Raw genomic sequence first — 20,631 nt, forward strand, 5'->3', positions numbered from 1 at the left:
ACCAGTGAAGCTGTAGCCCCCAATGCCTCAACAGCCCAGAATATTGGTGTTAGCGTCCTTGTTAAGAACTTTCGGACTGCAGATCTAAGCGAACATATTGGACCGATGTCAGAGAAGCATCATCATTTCCTTTCGCACCCCCTTTCTGGTAATGGACATCTAAATGCTTTTGAGCCAAAAGCAGGAAAAGGTAGTGTTTACAAGAAGAATGGATGGAAAGTTTCAGGAACAGAAGGGCAAAAAGCTGACAACCAACTATCAAATATCCATCTGTACAGTCCTACCCCCAGTGCTGAAGAGTTTGATGATGATAATGAGGATGAAATAGTAGTTGATGACCCAACTGATAACCAAGAAAATCATGCTGCTAAATTGTCTGGAAATAATATTGTTTCCAACATCAGATCTCCAGAGGAGCCACAGGACCAAGAATCAGATGATGTCCAACAGGCCTTACCAGCATTCTCTGGGTTGCAGTTATTTACGAGCACTGAGAGTTCTGTTGTAGATGCCTTTAATAAGGTCTTGAGTAGCATAAATCCTGTCCCTGTTTATGTTCCAAACCTTTCCCCACCCAGTGCAGCAAGCATATCTCTTCACTCCAGAGGATTCAAATGCCTGGAGTGTGGAGACTCATTCGCTCTTGAGAAGAGCCTGACACAGCATCACGAACGCCGCAGTGTACAAATCGAGGTCACCTGCAACAAATGCGCCAAAAGTCTGGTATTCTACAACAAGTGCCAACTTTTGTTTCATGCAAGAGATCACAATGACAAAGTAGTTGTTATGCAGGGCTCACATCTAATCCTCAAACCCATCCCTGCTGATAAGATGATCAGTGCCATGAACTCATCAGGTCTTTCCATTGATTTAACCTCTGAAGTAAAGGTGATCACACCGCAAACCCATGGCAAAGTTTCTCAGACAGCATCACAAACTGCAGTCATTTCAGCTCCATGCAGTGCTCCTGTGGTGGCCGCTCTACCCTTGGAGGATGATGCATCAAAGCTTTGCAGGCACAGCCTAAAGTGTTTGGAGTGTAATGTAATGTTCCAGGATGAAAGCTCACTGGCCATGCATTACCAGCAAGCAGTGAAATCCAGAGGGCAGGTAGGTGAACACACTGAGAAACGATAAATTTAAACTTTCTTTAATCTACACAAATCTTTAGAGACAATGTTGACTGATCCTGTGTTTCTTCCAGAAAACTTGCACCATTTGCCAAATGCTTCTCCCAAACCAATGCAGTTTTCTGTCACACCAGCGAATCCACCAGCACAAGTCCCCGTACATCTGTCCTGAATGTGGTGCTAGCTGCTGCTCTGTTAATTTCCAGTCACATGTTACCAAGACATGTCTGCATTACACCAGGAGAGTCTGTTATTGGTGAGTTTGTATCATTTGACACAAATCATACAAAACCATATTTTACACTATTGCTTATGAAATCCTCATTATTTATGGTTGACTGACATCTGATTAAGATACATTTGGTAAATGTGGGTGGTGATATAGTATATGCTCATTATCGTAACATTAATCAGTTTCAAGAATATTTGAGCATATCATATCAACCTGTACCTAATAAAGTGGTCTGTGGTGACGCTCCTTTAGGTGGGCATATACTCTCTAAAGTATCAAGTCCACACCTTTAAAAGCAATACTTACAATGTTATTGGTAATAATGTTGTGTTAATAATATCTGGCATCATCTGGTCAAAAATCCAGTTATTGTTCTGAGTGGACAGTGAATCTCATCTTCTTCTCCTGGCCCTGTAAAATTACATTTATTAATCCAGGAGCGTGACGCTCCGAGAATCTGGATATCAGCCAATCAGAGATCTTTCTACAAACACGTGTGTTTAGAATTCGATCAGAAAAGTTAAAAAGAAACATTTTTCTTTTACATAAATTGTACAATCCACTTTAATCTAACTTTATTTAATGCTAGGAGTTAGTATTGTTTAGTGTTAGCCCAGCTTAATTTGATCTAAAATTAGTATTTCTTGTTCATAGTCTTCAACTACTTTATAATACCATGTCATGGACATTCATTTGTTTCTGATGGCATATATTGGCTAACAATATGATGACAAAATGACCGTCAACATATAGTCAAACTAAACAACCATTTCCTTAATTCACATTTAAACTTAAAACTCACATTTCCTTAAATTAAATATCAAATATTGGATGTTGCTTGCTAACTACATGTTCTGTTTTGGCCTCCAGCTGTGTCTACTGCAGTGTGATCTTTGCTGACTCTGGAACTTTCAAGTCCCACATCTGCAACACTCACTATGCGATCTTCTATAAATGCCCCATGTGCCCCTTGGCCTTCAAGTCTGCACTTGCACTATACTCCCATGCTAACACACATCATCCAGGAGTGAAGCCTGGACAACCCAAGTAAGTCCTCTGAACTGCATCATTGAAAGATAGCATGATTAGCTGAATTTTGCGTTTTCTCCTCATTTGAACTTCCTGTTTAGTTTATTGCAAAAGTAAATCATTATTTAGATGAACTGTAGACTAGTTGTGAATTATCGAGCTATAAGTCATGTTCTTTCTATCAGCCTCATGCTGTCACGATGGGGTTTTATTTTGGAGGGCAGGCAGGAGATCGTGGACTCCCTTCCAGCAGCTTTCTCCTGCTGATTGGCCTCCAGCTGCAATTGATTAGCTGATGAGTATTAATGTGGAGGCTTGGGGTCACTTCAGGGCTGGGACATTCTGTCATGGGCATGTGTGGGTGCAGACCCAAATGCAGGGACGGAGGCGGAGCTCAGGTGCATCATACCAGTATTTATTTTTCTCAAAGGCATGGTAAGCCCAGGGAGGCAGATGCAAACAAAAAAAAACACAAAAAGCAAAACCAAGAAGCGAGGGTAAACAAGAATGTCCAAAAGTCAATCCAGGAACTACTGGTAACCAACCAATCCTAGATCACAAGTAACAGTAAGTAGCAATGTCCCAGCCCTGAAGTGACCCCAAGCCTCCACATTAATACTCATCAGCTAATCAATTGCAGCTGGAGGCCAATCAGCAGGAGAAAGCTGCTGGAAGGGAGTCCACGATCTCCTGCCTGCCCTCCAAAATAAAACCCCATCGTGACACATGCCAGGTCACCTAAAACCTGCCTTTTGTGTTTCCTACGGCCTGCTCAGTAAAATGATTTGTGGGTCTTAGATGTGGTGGATTAACTTGAGTTTATCTTTTCCATGCTGGAACCTTTCAATAACTTCATCATCAGCTGCACTGATGAGGAGCAGCTGTCCTCACAAATTTATGTAGATTTAATGAGTCAAAGGAAATTAAAATGATGAAACTATTAACAATCTTTTTTTTACAGCTTAATTATAAAACAATAATAATCATATCCGCACAGTATGAACTGTAGGTAATTGTTTTGGTGGAAGATGTGGGAGGAAAAACATCTGCTTTGAGTATTAAAACATTTTTCTTTAGGTTTGTGTTCATTTGTAAATGTTCTGTTTTCCAGGGTAAACTATATGTGCTCCATGTGCAACACAGTGTTCACGATGCAGTCACTCATCGTCTCACACTTGGACCAGCATGTTGGTAATAACAAAGTTTCTGTTTTCAAATGCCCCGACTGCTCCAAGCACTTTGCACATAAGCCGCTAATGCTGGATCATATCAAGGTGAGCATAATGGAAATATAATGGGTGGCTTGATGCAAATAATTACCTGTTTTAATTTCAAATGTTTCAAAAAACAACTCTTTGTGATCACTTTCTGTATTCTATTTTTGATTCTATTCATTTTGGTATAACATTTTAACACCTTCAGTAGATTTGATTGGTAATATTAAAAGTAGCAGCAATCAATGGTGTTTTTTTCAGTAATGACTCAATTATTAATCATTATTCATGGTTTTATCTTGAACTATTGCAATGCCATCATAACAGGAAACAGGAGCTCCAGTTGTCTGTTGGTTAGAACTGTATAGTCTGCATTAAGAGCTCTAGTTTTGAAAGGCAACACATGAGAGTTGGTGTTAGCAAAGTAAAAAATGTTGTGCCATCTGTTGAATTTAACAAGGCCTTTAAACTTTAAGTGTATTCTTTGTAAATATGTGTTTGTTACTTAAAGTCTTGCCCACACAATTATCAAGTAGCACAAATAATGAGGTGCACAATGTTAAATGCATCAAATGATATTTCTTACACTCCATTTGGTTTTCAGGCAATCCATGGAACTCTAAAAACCGTTGAGGGCCCACCAAACTTGGGTATCAATGTTCCTCTCAACACAAAGCCCACAAATTCTATGAGCACCAATGAAAAAGAGGGAGAAAATGTCAGGAATGAAGACAAAGGGCAAAAAAAATCCAACAGTAACAGCCCGGCTGACTTTGAGAACCCTCCCAGTCCAGGATACATGTGTGTGTACTGTACGAGCGTGTTCAGTACCAGACAGATGTTTGTCTCTCACATGAGGCGAGAGCACAGGAAGGTGGGAGGAGACATCAACCAAGTAGTTCATGTCAAAGAGCTTTTAGTGTACATTGGATGTTTTTACTTCCAAAGTCTGTTTTTTTCTTGTCAAGCATTGATTATATCATCTTTTTTCTTACTGCAGATACTAAAAAAGATGTATCCGTGCCAACTGTGTGACAAGTTTCTGAGCTCCCTTCACAGTCTCGGCAGACACAACCGGCTCAAACATAAGGGGCAGGGAAATGTGAACACCTGCTCGTGAGTACAGTCATCACTGCACCTGCACACTGTGCAAATTCAGTTCATATGATTTACTCAAATGAGCTGATTAGGCATACGTATAATCAAGCAAAATGACATGGGTCAATGATGTGACATAAATATTCTGTCCATCTGCATTTCTTACAGTTAAAAACAAGTTTAACTGCATAAAAAGATACCAAATTAGTAGTAACGTAGTGTATATGCATTCACTTTGACTTTTTTTTTGGTTAATTACTAAATTACTTCTGTAATTTATTTTGTTATTCAAAGTGTCAAAATATCATGTGGTGCGACTGTCTGGCCATGACTGCTGTTTTAAAAAAATCTTTAAAATTACTCTGAATCTATTCAAATTGTTATGGTCCTGTAGTGGCCATTTTGCCCTTAAGTTTTTTGTCAACAACTTCTCCAGATATAATGTATACATAAATTTCTTTAGAAACAGTTGATCTAGTAAACTACTTTTGTACTTCTGTTTGTTTTTAACATTTTCTTGTGTGTGCACTCACTTTGATTTTTTTGTTACTTGCTAAATTATTTCTGTAATTTATTTTGTTATTCAAAGTGTCAAAATATCATGTGCGACTGTCTGGCCATGACTGCTGTTTTGAAAAAAATGTTATAAAAATCTTATAGTTCTGCAGTGTCAGAAATTAGCAAGGGCCACGGGCCATTTTGCCCTTAATTTTGCCCTTGAATGCCCCCAAAAACCTGGTTCCACAGGCACAAAATTGCCCTTCAGTTTTTTTGTCAAGTTCTCCAGACGTAAACGTAAACATAAAATAATAGCTACCGTACTATGATACTTCCAAACTTCTCTGAAAAAGAAAGGGTGAACGTTTCCTTAATTTGCATTGTGCATTTTAATCTATAAAAATATCAAAGCTCTAACTATATTTTTTTCCCGTGAGCCCAATAATTTTTAAAATGACCACATTTTTTTGACTATGGGGCAAAATTACCTCCATTATGTATTTTCATTACATACCCTGTAGTCCTGTATAAGATTTCAAATTATTTCTAGATGCCTTTTTTATTTAATATCATGCAGTTAAATCTCAATACATCATTAACCCAAATACAAAAAGTCTCATTGGACGTAAAAGATTGAATTCATTCAATTTTTAACCTAATTGGGAAATATCAAACTATATATGTGTGTACAAGTTGTTTTGGAAAACTGTTTGCAAAAAGTTTAATGTGTGTCATGTCATTCTGCATTAACAGGCCTGTTTGGACTTACAACCATGAAAGAGGCTAAATCTGAACATACCCAAAGTTTACAGGTGTGCCGTCTACAACTTCACCACTGAAAACATCACCGCCTTCAAAGAACACATCCCTCATCACAAGTCTGACGGCTCCTAAGATCAGTGCAGGGAGTGCGGCCTGTGCTACACCTCCCACTGCTCCCTGGCCCAGCACCTCTTCAGAGACTTAAAAAATTAGTCTCATTCTCAAAAATTGTCACTGAAGCAACTCACCCAGCAGATAATCTGTTACACTATATACTGGATGGAGTGCATATAATCTACTGTAAATTTGCAATATATATATATACAGTATGCATTATATGTCAGTGACAATAAATGTCTTAAAATAAAGGTGATGTTTTTACAGACAAATCATTTTAAAATTTTTATGTGGAGTCCTTTGAATAGAACCAAACGTTGTATGTGTATCAACCCTTACACTATCAGCTGCTACTGCTGGAAGAAATATCAATCAATCAATCTTTTATTTGTATAGCACCAAATCATAACCAATGGTATCTCAAGACAGTTTACAGTAGAGCAGTCTTAAGGATGGACTCTTCATTTTATGTATACACACATATGCATATATACGTATATACACATACATATGTATCCCACACCCAACATGAATTCATCATGGCGGCAAGGAAAACCTTCTGTTAAGCAGCAGGAACCTTGTGTGGATCCCATTCCTATGATGAACAGCCATCCACGTTATGCTGTGTTGGGTGTGTGCAGAGGAAAGGGTGGAGACAGAGTTGTTGAGACTCTGTAACTCCACACTGAGGATCCCACGGACCTACAAGACAAAAGCCAGAAGGAGTACAGGAACAAACACACAAGGGAAGAAGCAGACATACAGTGACGAAAATAAGTATTTGAACACCCATCTATTTTGCAAGTTCTCCCACTTAGAAATCATGGAGGGGTCTGGAATTTTCATGGAAGGTGCATGTCTACTGTATGAGGGATAACCTAAAAAGAAAAATCCAGAAATCACAATCTATGATTTTTTAACAATTTATTCGTGTGATACAGCTGAAAATAAGTATTTGAACACCAACGTTAATAATTGGTAGATTCTACACCAGGTTTGCACAGACTGCAGGAGGGATTTTGGCCCACTCCTCCACACAGATCTTCTCTAGATCAGTCAGCTTTCTGGGCTGTCGCTGAGTAACACGGACTTTCAGCTCCCTCCAAAGATATTCAATTGGATTTAGGTCTGGAGACTGGCTTGGCCACTCCAGAACCTTGATATGCTTCTTACGAAGCCACTCCTTGGTTTTCCTGGCTGTGTGCTTTGGGTCATTGTCATGTTGGAAGATCCAGCCACGACCCATCTTCAATGATCTGACTGAGGGAAGGAGGTTTTTGGCCAAAATCTCACAATACATGGCTGCAGTCATCCTCTCCTTAATACAGTACAGTCGTCCTGTCCCATGAGCAGAAAAACACCCCCAAAGCATGATGCTACCACCCCCATGCTTCACAGTAGGGATGGTGTTCTTGGGATGGTACGCATCATTCTTCTTCTTCCAAACACGCATAGTGGAATTATGACTAAAAAGGTCAATCTTGGTCTCATCTGACCACAAAACTTTCTCCCATGACTCCTCTGGATCATCCAAATGGTCATTGGCAAACTTAAGACGGGCCTTAACATGTGCTGGTTTAAGCAGGGGAACCTTCCGTGCCATGCATGATTTCAAACCATGACGTCTTAGTGTAATACCAACAGTGACCATGGAAACAGTGGTCCCAGCTCTTTTCAGGTTGTCTGGGCCAACATTGTTAGTTATGTTTATTAACATATTTACTCATAGACCTTATTCTTTTATAGGCTTTAAGTTGAGACTTTTCATTTCTGCTGTCTCATGTTTTCTGCTCTCTTCTCGAGGCCAGCTTCCCAAAACACATTTTATCTCTCAGACACGGAGGCATCACACAGTCACATGTCACACATACACACCCCATACACATCCATTCACACACACAAACATATAAACGCACACACCTCCACTCACATAGCAATCAGCAGATACCAAGAGAACTGGTTGTTTTGACCCAAAGAAGGAACTGTCTCTTTTCTCCCTCCCCTCACCTCCTCCACTCTGTCCTTATCTCCCGGGGGGGAGGAGGGAGGGGGAACTGCAGGGATATACGTGATGTGTCAGAACTGTGTGTCACTCTGCCTTCGAACGTCCGGCCGGACGGTCACTAATTTTTGTTCCACTTTGTTCCATCTTTGTACTTTTTTTACTTAGTTTCATAATAAACCTTTTTTATAAAATCATCAATGCTTCGCCTGGACTCCATCACTCAACCAGAGTAATAAATCATGTCTCCAAATGAGGTCAACCGCAAATTTTGCCGTAACAAGGTCATTGACCAAGTCCTGCCGTGTAGTCCTGGGCTGATTCCTCACCTTTCTTAGCATCATTGAGACCCCACGAGGTGATATCTTGCATGGGGCTCCACTCCGATTGAGATTGTCCGTCTTGTTTAGCTTCTTCCATTTTCTAATGATTGCTCGAACAGTGGACCTTTTTTCACCAAGCTGCTTTGCAATTTCTCCATAGCCCTTTCCAGCCTTGTGGAGTTGTACAATTTTGTCTCTGGTGTCTTTGGACAGCTCTTTGCTCTTAGCCATGCTGACTGTTTGGGTCTTACTGATTGTATGGGGTAGACAGGTGTCTTTATGCAGCTAACGACCTCACACAGGTGCATCTGATTCAGGATAATACAGTAGAGTGGAGGAGGACTTTTAAAGGCGGACTAACAGGTCTTTGAGGGTCAGAATTCTAGCTGATAGACAGGTGTTCAAATACTTATTTTCAGCTGTATCACACAAATAAATTGTTAAAAAATCAAAGATTGTGATTTCTGGATTTTTCTTTTTAGGTAATCTCTCATACAGTGGACATGCACCTTCCATGAAAATTCCAGACCCCTCCATGATTTCTAAGTGGGAGAACTTGCAAAATAGCAGGGTGTTCAAATACTTATTTTCTTCACTGTAGAGGGAGTGTTAGAGAGAGGAATGGGACCCTCTCCGGTCCCTCTCTAACCTAAATGACCTCTCTCTTAACGCCCTCTCCAACCTCTCTCCAAACGAGCATGCCAGACCCCCCCGGCAGTCTATGCCTATTGCATCTTAACTATGAGCTATGAGCTGGTTCCTAACTAAAAGCTTTACCAAAGAGGAATGTTTTGAGCCTAACCTTAAAGGTAGAGAGGGTGTCTGCCCCCCGAACCATGGTTGGTAGATGGTTCCAGAGAACTTAAGTCTAATTGAGAGAATGTACAAATAGGAACATATACTGGTTATAGTGTGAAGTGCACTAATACAAATTGTTACATGATTTAAAAAAAATTTCTAAACTCTAACCTAAAACTCTTTCAGCCTACATCATTAGATCTCAATGGTGAGACTGACATGAAAACTGCATTCATAACTAAAGTAGCTACAGTGTGTTAACGCTGCATGTAAAATAGCGTCAGATAAAGTTTAAAATCACAAATAAAAATGATGAAATGTATGATTTTTTTTTTCACTAAAATACTTTAACTATGATATGCCTAAACTGTGTCGTATTTGACTTTGGAGAAAGGACTTCAGGAATCGAAAGAGTGCAACAGAAGATTATCAGAATGGACATTTTAGCTCGACCTACTGATTGTCACGATGGGGTTTTATTTTGGAGGGCAGGCAGGAGATCTTGGACTCGCTTCCAACAGCTTTCTCCTGCTGATTGGACCAGCTGCATCTGATAACCTGCTGAGTATAAAGGTGGAGGCTTTGCTGGAGTTCAGTGCTGGGACATTGCTACTTTTGCTGTGACTATGTTTCTTGGTTTTTCCTTTTGGTGCTTTCTGATTACCTCTGCCTCCCTGGACTGACCATGCCTATGAGAACAATAAATACTGGTATGATGCACCTGAGCTCCGCCTCCGTCCCTGCATTTGGATGTGCACCCACACATGCCCATGACACTGATACTCTCCAATAATCTGCTCTGTTCCTGAATATTTACAGTATTTTAACATGTGAAAAAATGTATGTGAACAAAGACAGTTAAAACTTTAAAGGTAATATGTTAAGGTTTAATTTATCCAGACAGCCGTTACTGAGGAAATCCAATTTGATCTCCTGACATGTTTCGACTGGCAACTGCTAGTCTTCCTCAGAGGCATCTGCTGATTGCGTTGACGGTTCCTTTGAAATTTCCTTGACTTGCGTGTAGTTGCCAGTCGATACATGTCAGGAGATCAAAGTGGATTTCCTAAGTCCCGATGACAAAAATTATCTTGCTGGAATTATTTTACAGGAAAACTTATCTTATTGACTTTTCTAAAATATCTGTTTTACTGGGTTGTCTCCACATTGCAGCGGCAACAGGATCATGGGAGATATGAAAACGCCAAACTTTAATTCCAAAGTCGCTAGTGAATCTGGTCACCAAGACGATAATGCACAACTCAAGCAAACTAGAAGTGAGATGACTACCAGTGAAGCTGTAGCCCCCAATGCCTCAACAGCCCAGAATATTGGTGTTAGCGTCCTTGTTAAGAACTTTCGGACTGCAGATCTAAGCGAACATATTGGACCGATGTCAGAGAAGCATCATCATTTCCTTTCGCACCCCCTTTCTGGTAATGGACATCTAAATGCTTTTGAGCCAAAAGCAGGAAAAGGTAGTGTTTACAAGAAGAATGGATGGAAAGTTTCAGGAACAGAAGGGCAAAAAGCTGACAACCAACTATCAAATATCCATCTGTACAGTCCTACCCCCAGTGCTGAAGAGTTTGATGATGATAATGAGGATGAAATAGTAGTTGATGACCCAACTGATAACCAAGAAAATCATGCTGCTAAATTGTCTGGAAATAATATTGTTTCCAACATCAGATCTCCAGAGGAGCCACAGGACCAAGAATCAGATGATGTCCAACAGGCCTTACCAGCATTCTCTGGGTTGCAGTTATTTACGAGCACTGAGAGTTCTGTTGTAGATGCCTTTAATAAGGTCTTGAGTAGCATAAATCCTGTCCCTGTTTATGTTCCAAACCTTTCCCCACCCAGTGCAGCAAGCATATCTCTTCACTCCAGAGGATTCAAATGCCTGGAGTGTGGAGACTCATTCGCTCTTGAGAAGAGCCTGACACAGCATCACGAACGCCGCAGTGTACAAATCGAGGTCACCTGCAACAAATGCGCCAAAAGTCTGGTATTCTACAACAAGTGCCAACTTTTGTTTCATGCAAGAGATCACAATGACAAAGTAGTTGTTATGCAGGGCTCACATCTAATCCTCAAACCCATCCCTGCTGATAAGATGATCAGTGCCATGAACTCATCAGGTCTTTCCATTGATTTAACCTCTGAAGTAAAGGTGATCACACCGCAAACCCATGGCAAAGTTTCTCAGACAGCATCACAAACTGCAGTCATTTCAGCTCCATGCAGTGCTCCTGTGGTGGCCGCTCTACCCTTGGAGGATGATGCATCAAAGCTTTGCAGGCACAGCCTAAAGTGTTTGGAGTGTAATGTAATGTTCCAGGATGAAAGCTCACTGGCCATGCATTACCAGCAAGCAGTGAAATCCAGAGGGCAGGTAGGTGAACACACTGAGAAACGATAAATTTAAACTTTCTTTAATCTACACAAATCTTTAGAGACAATGTTGACTGATCCTGTGTTTCTTCCAGAAAACTTGCACCATTTGCCAAATGCTTCTCCCAAACCAATGCAGTTTTCTGTCACACCAGCGAATCCACCAGCACAAGTCCCCGTACATCTGTCCTGAATGTGGTGCTAGCTGCTGCTCTGTTAATTTCCAGTCACATGTTACCAAGACATGTCTGCATTACACCAGGAGAGTCTGTTATTGGTGAGTTTGTATCATTTGACACAAATCATACAAAACCATATTTTACACTATTGCTTATGAAATCCTCATTATTTATGGTTGACTGACATCTGATTAAGATACATTTGGTAAATGTGGGTGGTGATATAGTATATGCTCATTATCGTAACATTAATCAGTTTCAAGAATATTTGAGCATATCATATCAACCTGTACCTAATAAAGTGGTCTGTGGTGACGCTCCTTTAGGTGGGCATATACTCTCTAAAGTATCAAGTCCACACCTTTAAAAGCAATACTTACAATGTTATTGGTAATAATGTTGTGTTAATAATATCTGGCATCATCTGGTCAAAAATCCAGTTATTGTTCTGAGTGGACAGTGAATCTCATCTTCTTCTCCTGGCCCTGTAAAATTACATTTATTAATCCAGGAGCGTGACGCTCCGAGAATCTGGATATCAGCCAATCAGAGATCTTTCTACAAACACGTGTGTTTAGAATTCGATCAGAAAAGTTAAAAAGAAACATTTTTCTTTTACATAAATTGTACAATCCACTTTAATCTAACTTTATTTAATGCTAGGAGTTAGTATTGTTTAGTGTTAGCCCAGCTTAATTTGATCTAAAATTAGTATTTCTTGTTCATAGTCTTCAACTACTTTATAATACCATGTCATGGACATTCATTTGTTTCTGATGGCATATATTGGCTAACAATATGATGACAAAATGACCGTCAACATATAGTCAAACTAAACAACCATTTCCTTAATTCACATTTAAACTTAAAACTCACATTTCCTTAAATTAAATATCAAATATTGGATGTTGCTTGCTAACTACATGTTCTGTTTTGGCCTCCAGCTGTGTCTACTGCAGTGTGATCTTTGCTGACTCTGGAACTTTCAAGTCCCACATCTGCAACACTCACTATGCGATCTTCTATAAATGCCCCATGTGCCCCTTGGCCTTCAAGTCTGCACTTGCACTATACTCCCATGCTAACACACATCATCCAGGAGTGAAGCCTGGACAACCCAAGTAAGTCCTCTGAACTGCATCATTGAAAGATAGCATGATTAGCTGAATTTTGCGTTTTCTCCTCATTTGAACTTCCTGTTTAGTTTATTGCAAAAGTAAATCATTATTTAGATGAACTGTAGACTAGTTGTGAATTATCGAGCTATAAGTCATGTTCTTTCTATCAGCCTCATGCTGTCACGATGGGGTTTTATTTTGGAGGGCAGGCAGGAGATCGTGGACTCCCTTCCAGCAGCTTTCTCCTGCTGATTGGCCTCCAGCTGCAATTGATTAGCTGATGAGTATTAATGTGGAGGCTTGGGGTCACTTCAGGGCTGGGACATTCTGTCATGGGCATGTGTGGGTGCAGACCCAAATGCAGGGACGGAGGCGGAGCTCAGGTGCATCATACCAGTATTTATTTTTCTCAAAGGCATGGTAAGCCCAGGGAGGCAGATGCAAACAAAAAAAAACACAAAAAGCAAAACCAAGAAGCGAGGGTAAACAAGAATGTCCAAAAGTCAATCCAGGAACTACTGGTAACCAACCAATCCTAGATCACAAGTAACAGTAAGTAGCAATGTCCCAGCCCTGAAGTGACCCCAAGCCTCCACATTAATACTCATCAGCTAATCAATTGCAGCTGGAGGCCAATCAGCAGGAGAAAGCTGCTGGAAGGGAGTCCACGATCTCCTGCCTGCCCTCCAAAATAAAACCCCATCGTGACACATGCCAGGTCACCTAAAACCTGCCTTTTGTGTTTCCTACGGCCTGCTCAGTAAAATGATTTGTGGGTCTTAGATGTGGTGGATTAACTTGAGTTTATCTTTTCCATGCTGGAACCTTTCAATAACTTCATCATCAGCTGCACTGATGAGGAGCAGCTGTCCTCACAAATTTATGTAGATTTAATGAGTCAAAGGAAATTAAAATGATGAAACTATTAACAATCTTTTTTTTACAGCTTAATTATAAAACAATAATAATCATATCTGCACAGTATGAACTGTAGGTAATTGTTTTGGTGGAAGATGTGGGAGGAAAAACATCTGCTTTGAGTATTAAAACATTTTTCTTTAGGTTTGTGTTCATTTGTAAATGTTCTGTTTTCCAGGGTAAACTATATGTGCTCCATGTGCAACACAGTGTTCACGATGCAGTCACTCATCGTCTCACACTTGGACCAGCATGTTGGTAATAACAAAGTTTCTGTTTTCAAATGCCCCGACTGCTCCAAGCACTTTGCACATAAGCCGCTAATGCTGGATCATATCAAGGTGAGCATAATGGAAATATAATGGGTGGCTTGATGCAAATAATTACCTGTTTTAATTTCAAATGTTTCAAAAAACAACTCTTTGTGATCACTTTCTGTATTCTATTTTTGATTCTATTCATTTTGGTATAACATTTTAACACCTTCAGTAGATTTGATTGGTAATATTAAAAGTAGCAGCAATCAATGGTGTTTTTTTCAGTAATGACTCAATTATTAATCATTATTCATGTTTTTATCTTGAACTATTGCAATGCCATCATAACAGGAAACAGGAGCTCCAGTTGTCTGTTGGTTAGAACTGTATAGTCTGCATTAAGAGCTCTAGTTTTGAAAGGCAAGACATGAGAGTTGGTGTTAGCAAAGTAAAAAATGTTGTGCCATCTGTTGAATTTAACAAGGCCTTTAAACTTTAAGTGTATTCTTTGTAAATATGTGTTTGTTACTTAAAGTCTTGCCCACACAATTATCAAGTAGCACAAATAATGAGGTGCACAATGTTAAATGCATCAAATGATATTTCTTACACTCCATTTGGTTTTCAGGCAATCCATGGAACTCTAAAAACCGTTGAGGGCCCACCAAACTTGGGTATCAATGTTCCTCTCAACACAAAGCCCACAAATTCTATGAGCACCAATGAAAAAGAGGGAGAAAATGTCAGGAATGAAGACAAAGGGCAAAAAAAATCCAACAGTAACAGCCCGGCTGACTTTGAGAACCCTCCCAGTCCAGGATACATGTGTGTGTACTGTACGAGCGTGTTCAGTACCAGACAGATGTTTGTCTCTCACATGAGGCGAGAGCACAGGAAGGTGGGAGGAGACATCAACCAAGTAGTTCATGTCAAAGAGCTTTTAGTGTACATTGGATGTTTTTACTTCCAAAGTCTGTTTTTTTCTTGTCAAGCATTGATTATATCATCGTTTTTCTTACTGCAGATACTAAAAAAGATGTATCCGTGCCAACTGTGTGACAAGTTTCTCAGCTCCCTTCACAGTCTCGGCAGACACAACCGGCTCAAACATAAGGGGCAGGGAAATGTGAACACCTGCTCGTGAGTACAGTCATCACTGCACCTGCACACTGTGCAAATTCAGTTCATATGATTTACTCAAATGAGCTGATTAGGCATACGTATAATCAAGCAAAATGACATGGGTCAATGATGTGATGATAAATATTCTGTCCATCTGCATTTCTTACAGTTAAAAACAAGTTTAACTGCATAAAAAGATACCAAATTAGTAGTAACGTAGTGTATATGCATTCACTTTGACTTTTTTTTTGGTTAATTACTAAATTACTTCTGTAATTTATTTTGTTATTCAAAGTGTCAAAATATCATGTGGTGCGACTGTCTGGTCATGACTGCTTTTTTAAAAAAATCTTTAAAATTACTCTGAATCTATTCAAATTGTTATGGTCCTGCAGTGGCCATTTTGCCCTTAGGTTTTTTGTCAACAACTTCTCCAGATATAATGTATACATAAATTTCTTTAGAAACAGTTGATCTAGTAAACTACTTTTGTACTTCTGTTTGTTTTTAACATTTTCTTGTGTGTGCACTCACTTTGATTTTTTTGTTACTTGCTAAATTATTTCTGTAATTTATTTTGTTATTCAAAGTGTCAAAATATCATGTGCGACTGTCTGGCCATGACTGCTGTTTTGAAAAAAAATCTTATAAAAATCTTATAGTTCTGCAGTGTCAGAAATTAGCAAGGGCCACGGGCCATTTTGCCCTTAATTTTGCCAAGAATGCCCCAAAAACCTGGTTCCACGGGCACAAAATTGCCCTTTAGTTTTTTTGTCAACTTCTCCAGACGTAAACGTAAAAATAAAATAATAGCTACCGTACTATGATACTTCCAAACTTCTCTGAAAAAGAAAGGGTGAACTTTTCCTTAATTTGCATTGTGCATTTTAATCTATAAAAATATCAAAGCTCTAACTATATTTTTTTCCCGTGATCCCAATAATTTTTAAAATGACCACATTTTTTTGACTATGGGGCAAAATTACCTCCATTATGTATTTTCATTACATACCCTGTAGTCCTGTATAAGATTTCAAATTATTTCTAGATGCCTTTTTTATTTAATATCATGCAGTTAAATCCCAATACGTCATTAACCCAAATACAAAAAGTCTCATTGAACGTAAAAGATTGAATTCATTCAATTTTTAACCTAATTGGGAAATATCAAACTATATATGTGTGTACAAGTTGTTTTGGAAAACTGTTTGCAAAAAGTTCAATGTGTGTCATGTCATTCTGCATTAACAGGCCTGTTTGGACTTACAACCATGAAAGAGGCTAAAGCTGAACATACCCAAAGTTTACAGGTGTGCCGTCTACAACTTCACCACTGAAAACATCACCGCCTTCAAAGAACACATCCCTCATCACAAGTCTGACGGCTCCTAAGATCAGTGCAGGGAGTGCGGCCTGTGCTACACCTCCCACTGCTCCCTGGCCCAGCACCTCTTCAGAGACTTAAAAAATTAGTCTCATTCTCAAAAATTGTCACTGAAGCAACTCACCCAGCAGATAATCTGTTACACTATATACTGGATGGAGTGCATATAATCTACTGTAAATTTGCAATATATATATATACAGTATGCATTATATGTCAGTGACAATAAATGTCTTAAAATAAAGGTGATGTTTTTACAGACAAATCATTTTAAAATTTTTATGTGGAGTCCTTTGAATAGAACCAAACGTTGTATGTGTATCAACCCTTACACTATCAGCTGCTACTGCTGGAAGAAATATCAATCAATCAATCTTTTATTTGTATAGCACCAAATCATAACCAATGGTATCTCAAGACAGTTTACAGTAGAGCAGTCTTAAGGACGGACTCTTCATTTCATGTATACACACATATGCATATATACGTATAGACACATACATATGTATCCCACACCCAACATGAATTCATCATGGCGGCAAGGAAAACCTTCTGTTAAGCAGCAGGAACCTTGTGTGGATCCCATTCCTATGATGAACAGCCATCCACGTTATGCTGTGTTGGGTGTGTGCAGAGGAAAGGGTGGAGACAGAGTTGTTGAGACTCTGTAACTCCACACTGAGGATCCCACGGACCTACAAGACAAAAGCCAGAAGGAGTACAGGAACAAACACACAAGGGAAGAAGCAGACATACAGTGACGAAAATAAGTATTTGAACACCCATCTATTTTGCAAGTTCTCCCACTTAGAAATCATGGAGGGGTCTGGAATTTTCATGGAAGGTGCATGTCTACTGTATGAGGGATAACCTAAAAAGAAAAATCCAGAAATCACAATCTATGATTTTTTAACAATTTATTCGTGTGATACAGCTGAAAATAAGTATTTGAACACCAACGTTAATAATTGGTAGAGTAGACTTTGTTTGCAATTACAGAGGTCAAACGTTCCCTGGAGTTCTACACCAGGTTTGCACAGACTGCAGGAGGGATTTTGGCCCACTCCTCCACACAGATCTTCTCTAGATCAGTCAGCTTTCTGGGCTGTCGCTGAGTAACACGGACTTTCAGCTCCCTCCAAAGATATTCAATTGGATTTAGGTCTGGAGACTGGCTTGGCCACTCCAGAACCTTGATATGCTTCTTACGAAGCCACTCCTTGGTTTTCCTGGCTGTGTGCTTTGGGTCATTGTCATGTTGGAAGATCCAGCCACGACCCATCTTCAATGATCTGACTGAGGGAAGGAGGTTTTTGGCCAAAATCTCACAATACATGGCTGCAGTCATCCTCTCCTTAATACAGTACAGTCGTCCTGTCCCATGAGCAGAAAAACACCCCCAAAGCATGATGCTACCACCCCCATGCTTCACAGTAGGGATGGTGTTCTTGGGATGGTACGCATCATTCTTCTTCTTCCAAACACGCATAGTGGAATTATGACTAAAAAGGTCAATCTTGGTCTCATCTGACCACAAAACTTTCTCCCATGACTCCTCTGGATCATCCAAATGGTCATTGGCAAACTTAAGACGGGCCTTAACATGTGCTGGTTTAAGCAGGGGAACCTTCCGTGCCATGCATGATTTCAAACCATGACGTCTTAGTGTAATACCAACAGTGACCATGGAAACAGTGGTCCCAGCTCTTTTCAGGTTGTCTGGGCCAACATTGTTAGTTATGTTTATTAACATATTTACTCATAGACCTTATTCTTTTATAGGCTTTAAGTTGAGACTTTTCATTTCTGCTGTCTCATGTTTTCTGCTCTCTTCTCGAGGCCAGCTTCCCAAAACACATTTTATCTCTCAGACACGGAGGCATCACACAGTCACATGTCACACATACACACCCCATACACATCCATTCACACACACAAACATATAAACGCACACACCTCCACTCACATAGCAATCAGCAGATACCAAGAGAACTGGTTGTTTTGACCCAAAGAAGGAACTGTCTCTTTTCTCCCTCCCCTCACCTCCTCCACTCTGTCCTTATCTCCCGGGGGGGAGGAGGGAGGGGGAACTGCAGGGATATACGTGATGTGTCAGAACTGTGTGTCACTCTGCCTTCGAACGTCCGGCCGGACGGTCACTAATTTTTGTTCCACTTTGTTCCATCTTTGTACTTTTTTTACTTAGTTTCATAATAAACCTTTTTTATAAAATCATCAATGCTTCGCCTGGACTCCATCACTCAACCAGAGTAATAAATCATGTCTCCAAATGAGGTCAACCGCAAATTTTGCCGTTATAAGGTCATTGACCAAGTCCTGCCGTGTAGTTCTGGGCTGATTCCTCACCTTTCTTAGCATCATTGAGACCCCACGAGGTGATATCTTGCATGGGGCTCCACTCCGATTGAGATTGTCCGTCTTGTTTAGCTTCTTCCATTTTCTAATGATTGCTCGAACAGTGGACCTTTTTTCACCAAGCTGCTTTGCAATTTCTCCATAGCCCTTTCCAGCCTTGTGGAGTTGTACAATTTTGTCTCTGGTGTCTTTGGACAGCTCTTTGCTCTTAGCCATGCTGACTGTTTGGGTCTTACTGATTGTATGGGGTAGACAGGTGTCTTTATGCAGCTAACGACCTCACACAGGTGCATCTGATTCAGGATAATACAGTAGAGTGGAGGAGGACTTTTAAAGGCGGGCTAACAGGTCTTTGAGGGTCAGAATTCTAGCTGATAGACAGGTGTTCAAATACTTATTTTCAGCTGTATCACACAAATAAATTGTTAAAAAATCAAAGATTGTGATTTCTGGATTTTTCTTTTTAGGTTATCTCTCATACAGTGGACATGCACCTTCCATGAAAATTCCAGACCCCTCCATGATTTCTAAGTGGGAGAACTTGCAAAATAGCAGGGTGTTCAAATACTTATTTTCTTCACTGTAGAGGGAGTGTTAGAGAGAGGAATGGGACCCTCTCCGGTCCCTCTCTAACCTAAATGACCTCTCTCTTAACGCCCTCTCCAACCGAGCATGCCAGACCCCCCCGGCAGTCTATGCCTATTGCATCTTAACTATGAGCTATGAGCTGGTTCCTAACTAAAAGCTTTACCAAAGAGGAATGTTTTGAGCCTAACCTTAAAGGTAGAGAGGGTGTCTGCCCCCCGAACCATGGTTGGTAGATGGTTCCAGAGAACTTAAGTCTAATTGAGAGAATGTACAAATAGGAACATATACTGGTTATAGTGTGAAGTGCACTAATACAAATTGTTACATGATTTAAAAAAAATTTCTAAACTCTAACCTAAAACTCTTTCAGCCTACATCATTAGATCTCAATGGTGAGACTGACATGAAAACTGCATTCATAACTAAAGTAGCTACAGTGTGTTAACGCTGCATGTAAAATAGCGTCAGATAAAGTTTAAAATCACAAATAAAAATGATTAAATGTATGATTTTTTTTTCACTAAAATACTTTAACTATGATATGCCTAAACTGTGTCGTATTTGACTTTGGAGAAAGGACTTCAGGACTCGAAAGAGTGCAACGGAAGATTATCAGAATGGACATTTTAGCTCGACCTACTGATTGTCACGATGGGGTTTTATTTTGGAGGGCAGGCAGGAGATCTTGGACTCGCTTCCAACAGCTTTCTCCTGCTGATTGGACCAGCTGCATCTGATAACCTGCTGAGTATAAAGGTGGAGGCTTTGCTGGAGTTCAGTGCTGGGACATTGCTACTTTTGCTGTGACTATGTTTCTTGGTTTTTCCTTTTGGTGCTTTCTGATTACCTCTGCCTCCCTGGACTGACCATGCCTATGAGAACAATAAATACTGGTATGATGCACCTGAGCTCCGCCTCCGTCCCTGCATTTGGATGTGCACCCACACATGCCCATGACACTGATACTCTCCAATAATCTGCTCTGTTCCTGAATATTTACAGTATTTTAACATGTGAAAAAATGTATGTGAACAAAGACAGTTAAAACTTTAAAGGTAATATGTTAAGGTTTAATTTATCCAGACAGCT

At 39.9% G+C, this 20,631-nt stretch overlaps 2 protein-coding genes across 2 annotated transcripts; both read left to right on the plus strand.

The window, feature by feature from the left end:
• The first annotated feature begins 10 nt into the window (after positions 1–10).
• On the plus strand, positions 11–6,095 carry LOC114473695 (zinc finger protein 532-like). The gene is made up of 7 exons (XM_028463461.1): positions 11–1,110; positions 1,205–1,386; positions 2,233–2,409; positions 3,503–3,665; positions 4,210–4,479; positions 4,606–4,721; positions 6,014–6,095. The coding sequence occupies exons 1-7, from the start codon at positions 106–108 to the stop codon at positions 6,093–6,095; spliced, it is 1,995 nt and encodes a 664-aa protein (XP_028319262.1). The 5' UTR covers positions 11–105.
• A 4,406-nt stretch (positions 6,096–10,501) lies between these two features.
• On the plus strand, positions 10,502–16,698 carry LOC114473481 (zinc finger protein 532-like). Its single transcript, XM_028463130.1, has 7 exons — positions 10,502–11,601; positions 11,696–11,877; positions 12,724–12,900; positions 13,994–14,156; positions 14,701–14,970; positions 15,097–15,212; positions 16,446–16,698. The coding sequence occupies exons 1-7, from the start codon at positions 10,597–10,599 to the stop codon at positions 16,477–16,479; spliced, it is 1,947 nt and encodes a 648-aa protein (XP_028318931.1). The 5' UTR covers positions 10,502–10,596; the 3' UTR covers positions 16,480–16,698.
• The last annotated feature ends 3,933 nt before the right edge of the window (positions 16,699–20,631 follow it).

Source organism: Gouania willdenowi, chromosome 12, assembly GCF_900634775.1.
Source record: "Gouania willdenowi chromosome 12, fGouWil2.1, whole genome shotgun sequence".
Classification (NCBI taxonomy): domain Eukaryota; kingdom Metazoa; phylum Chordata; class Actinopteri; order Blenniiformes; family Gobiesocidae; genus Gouania; species Gouania willdenowi.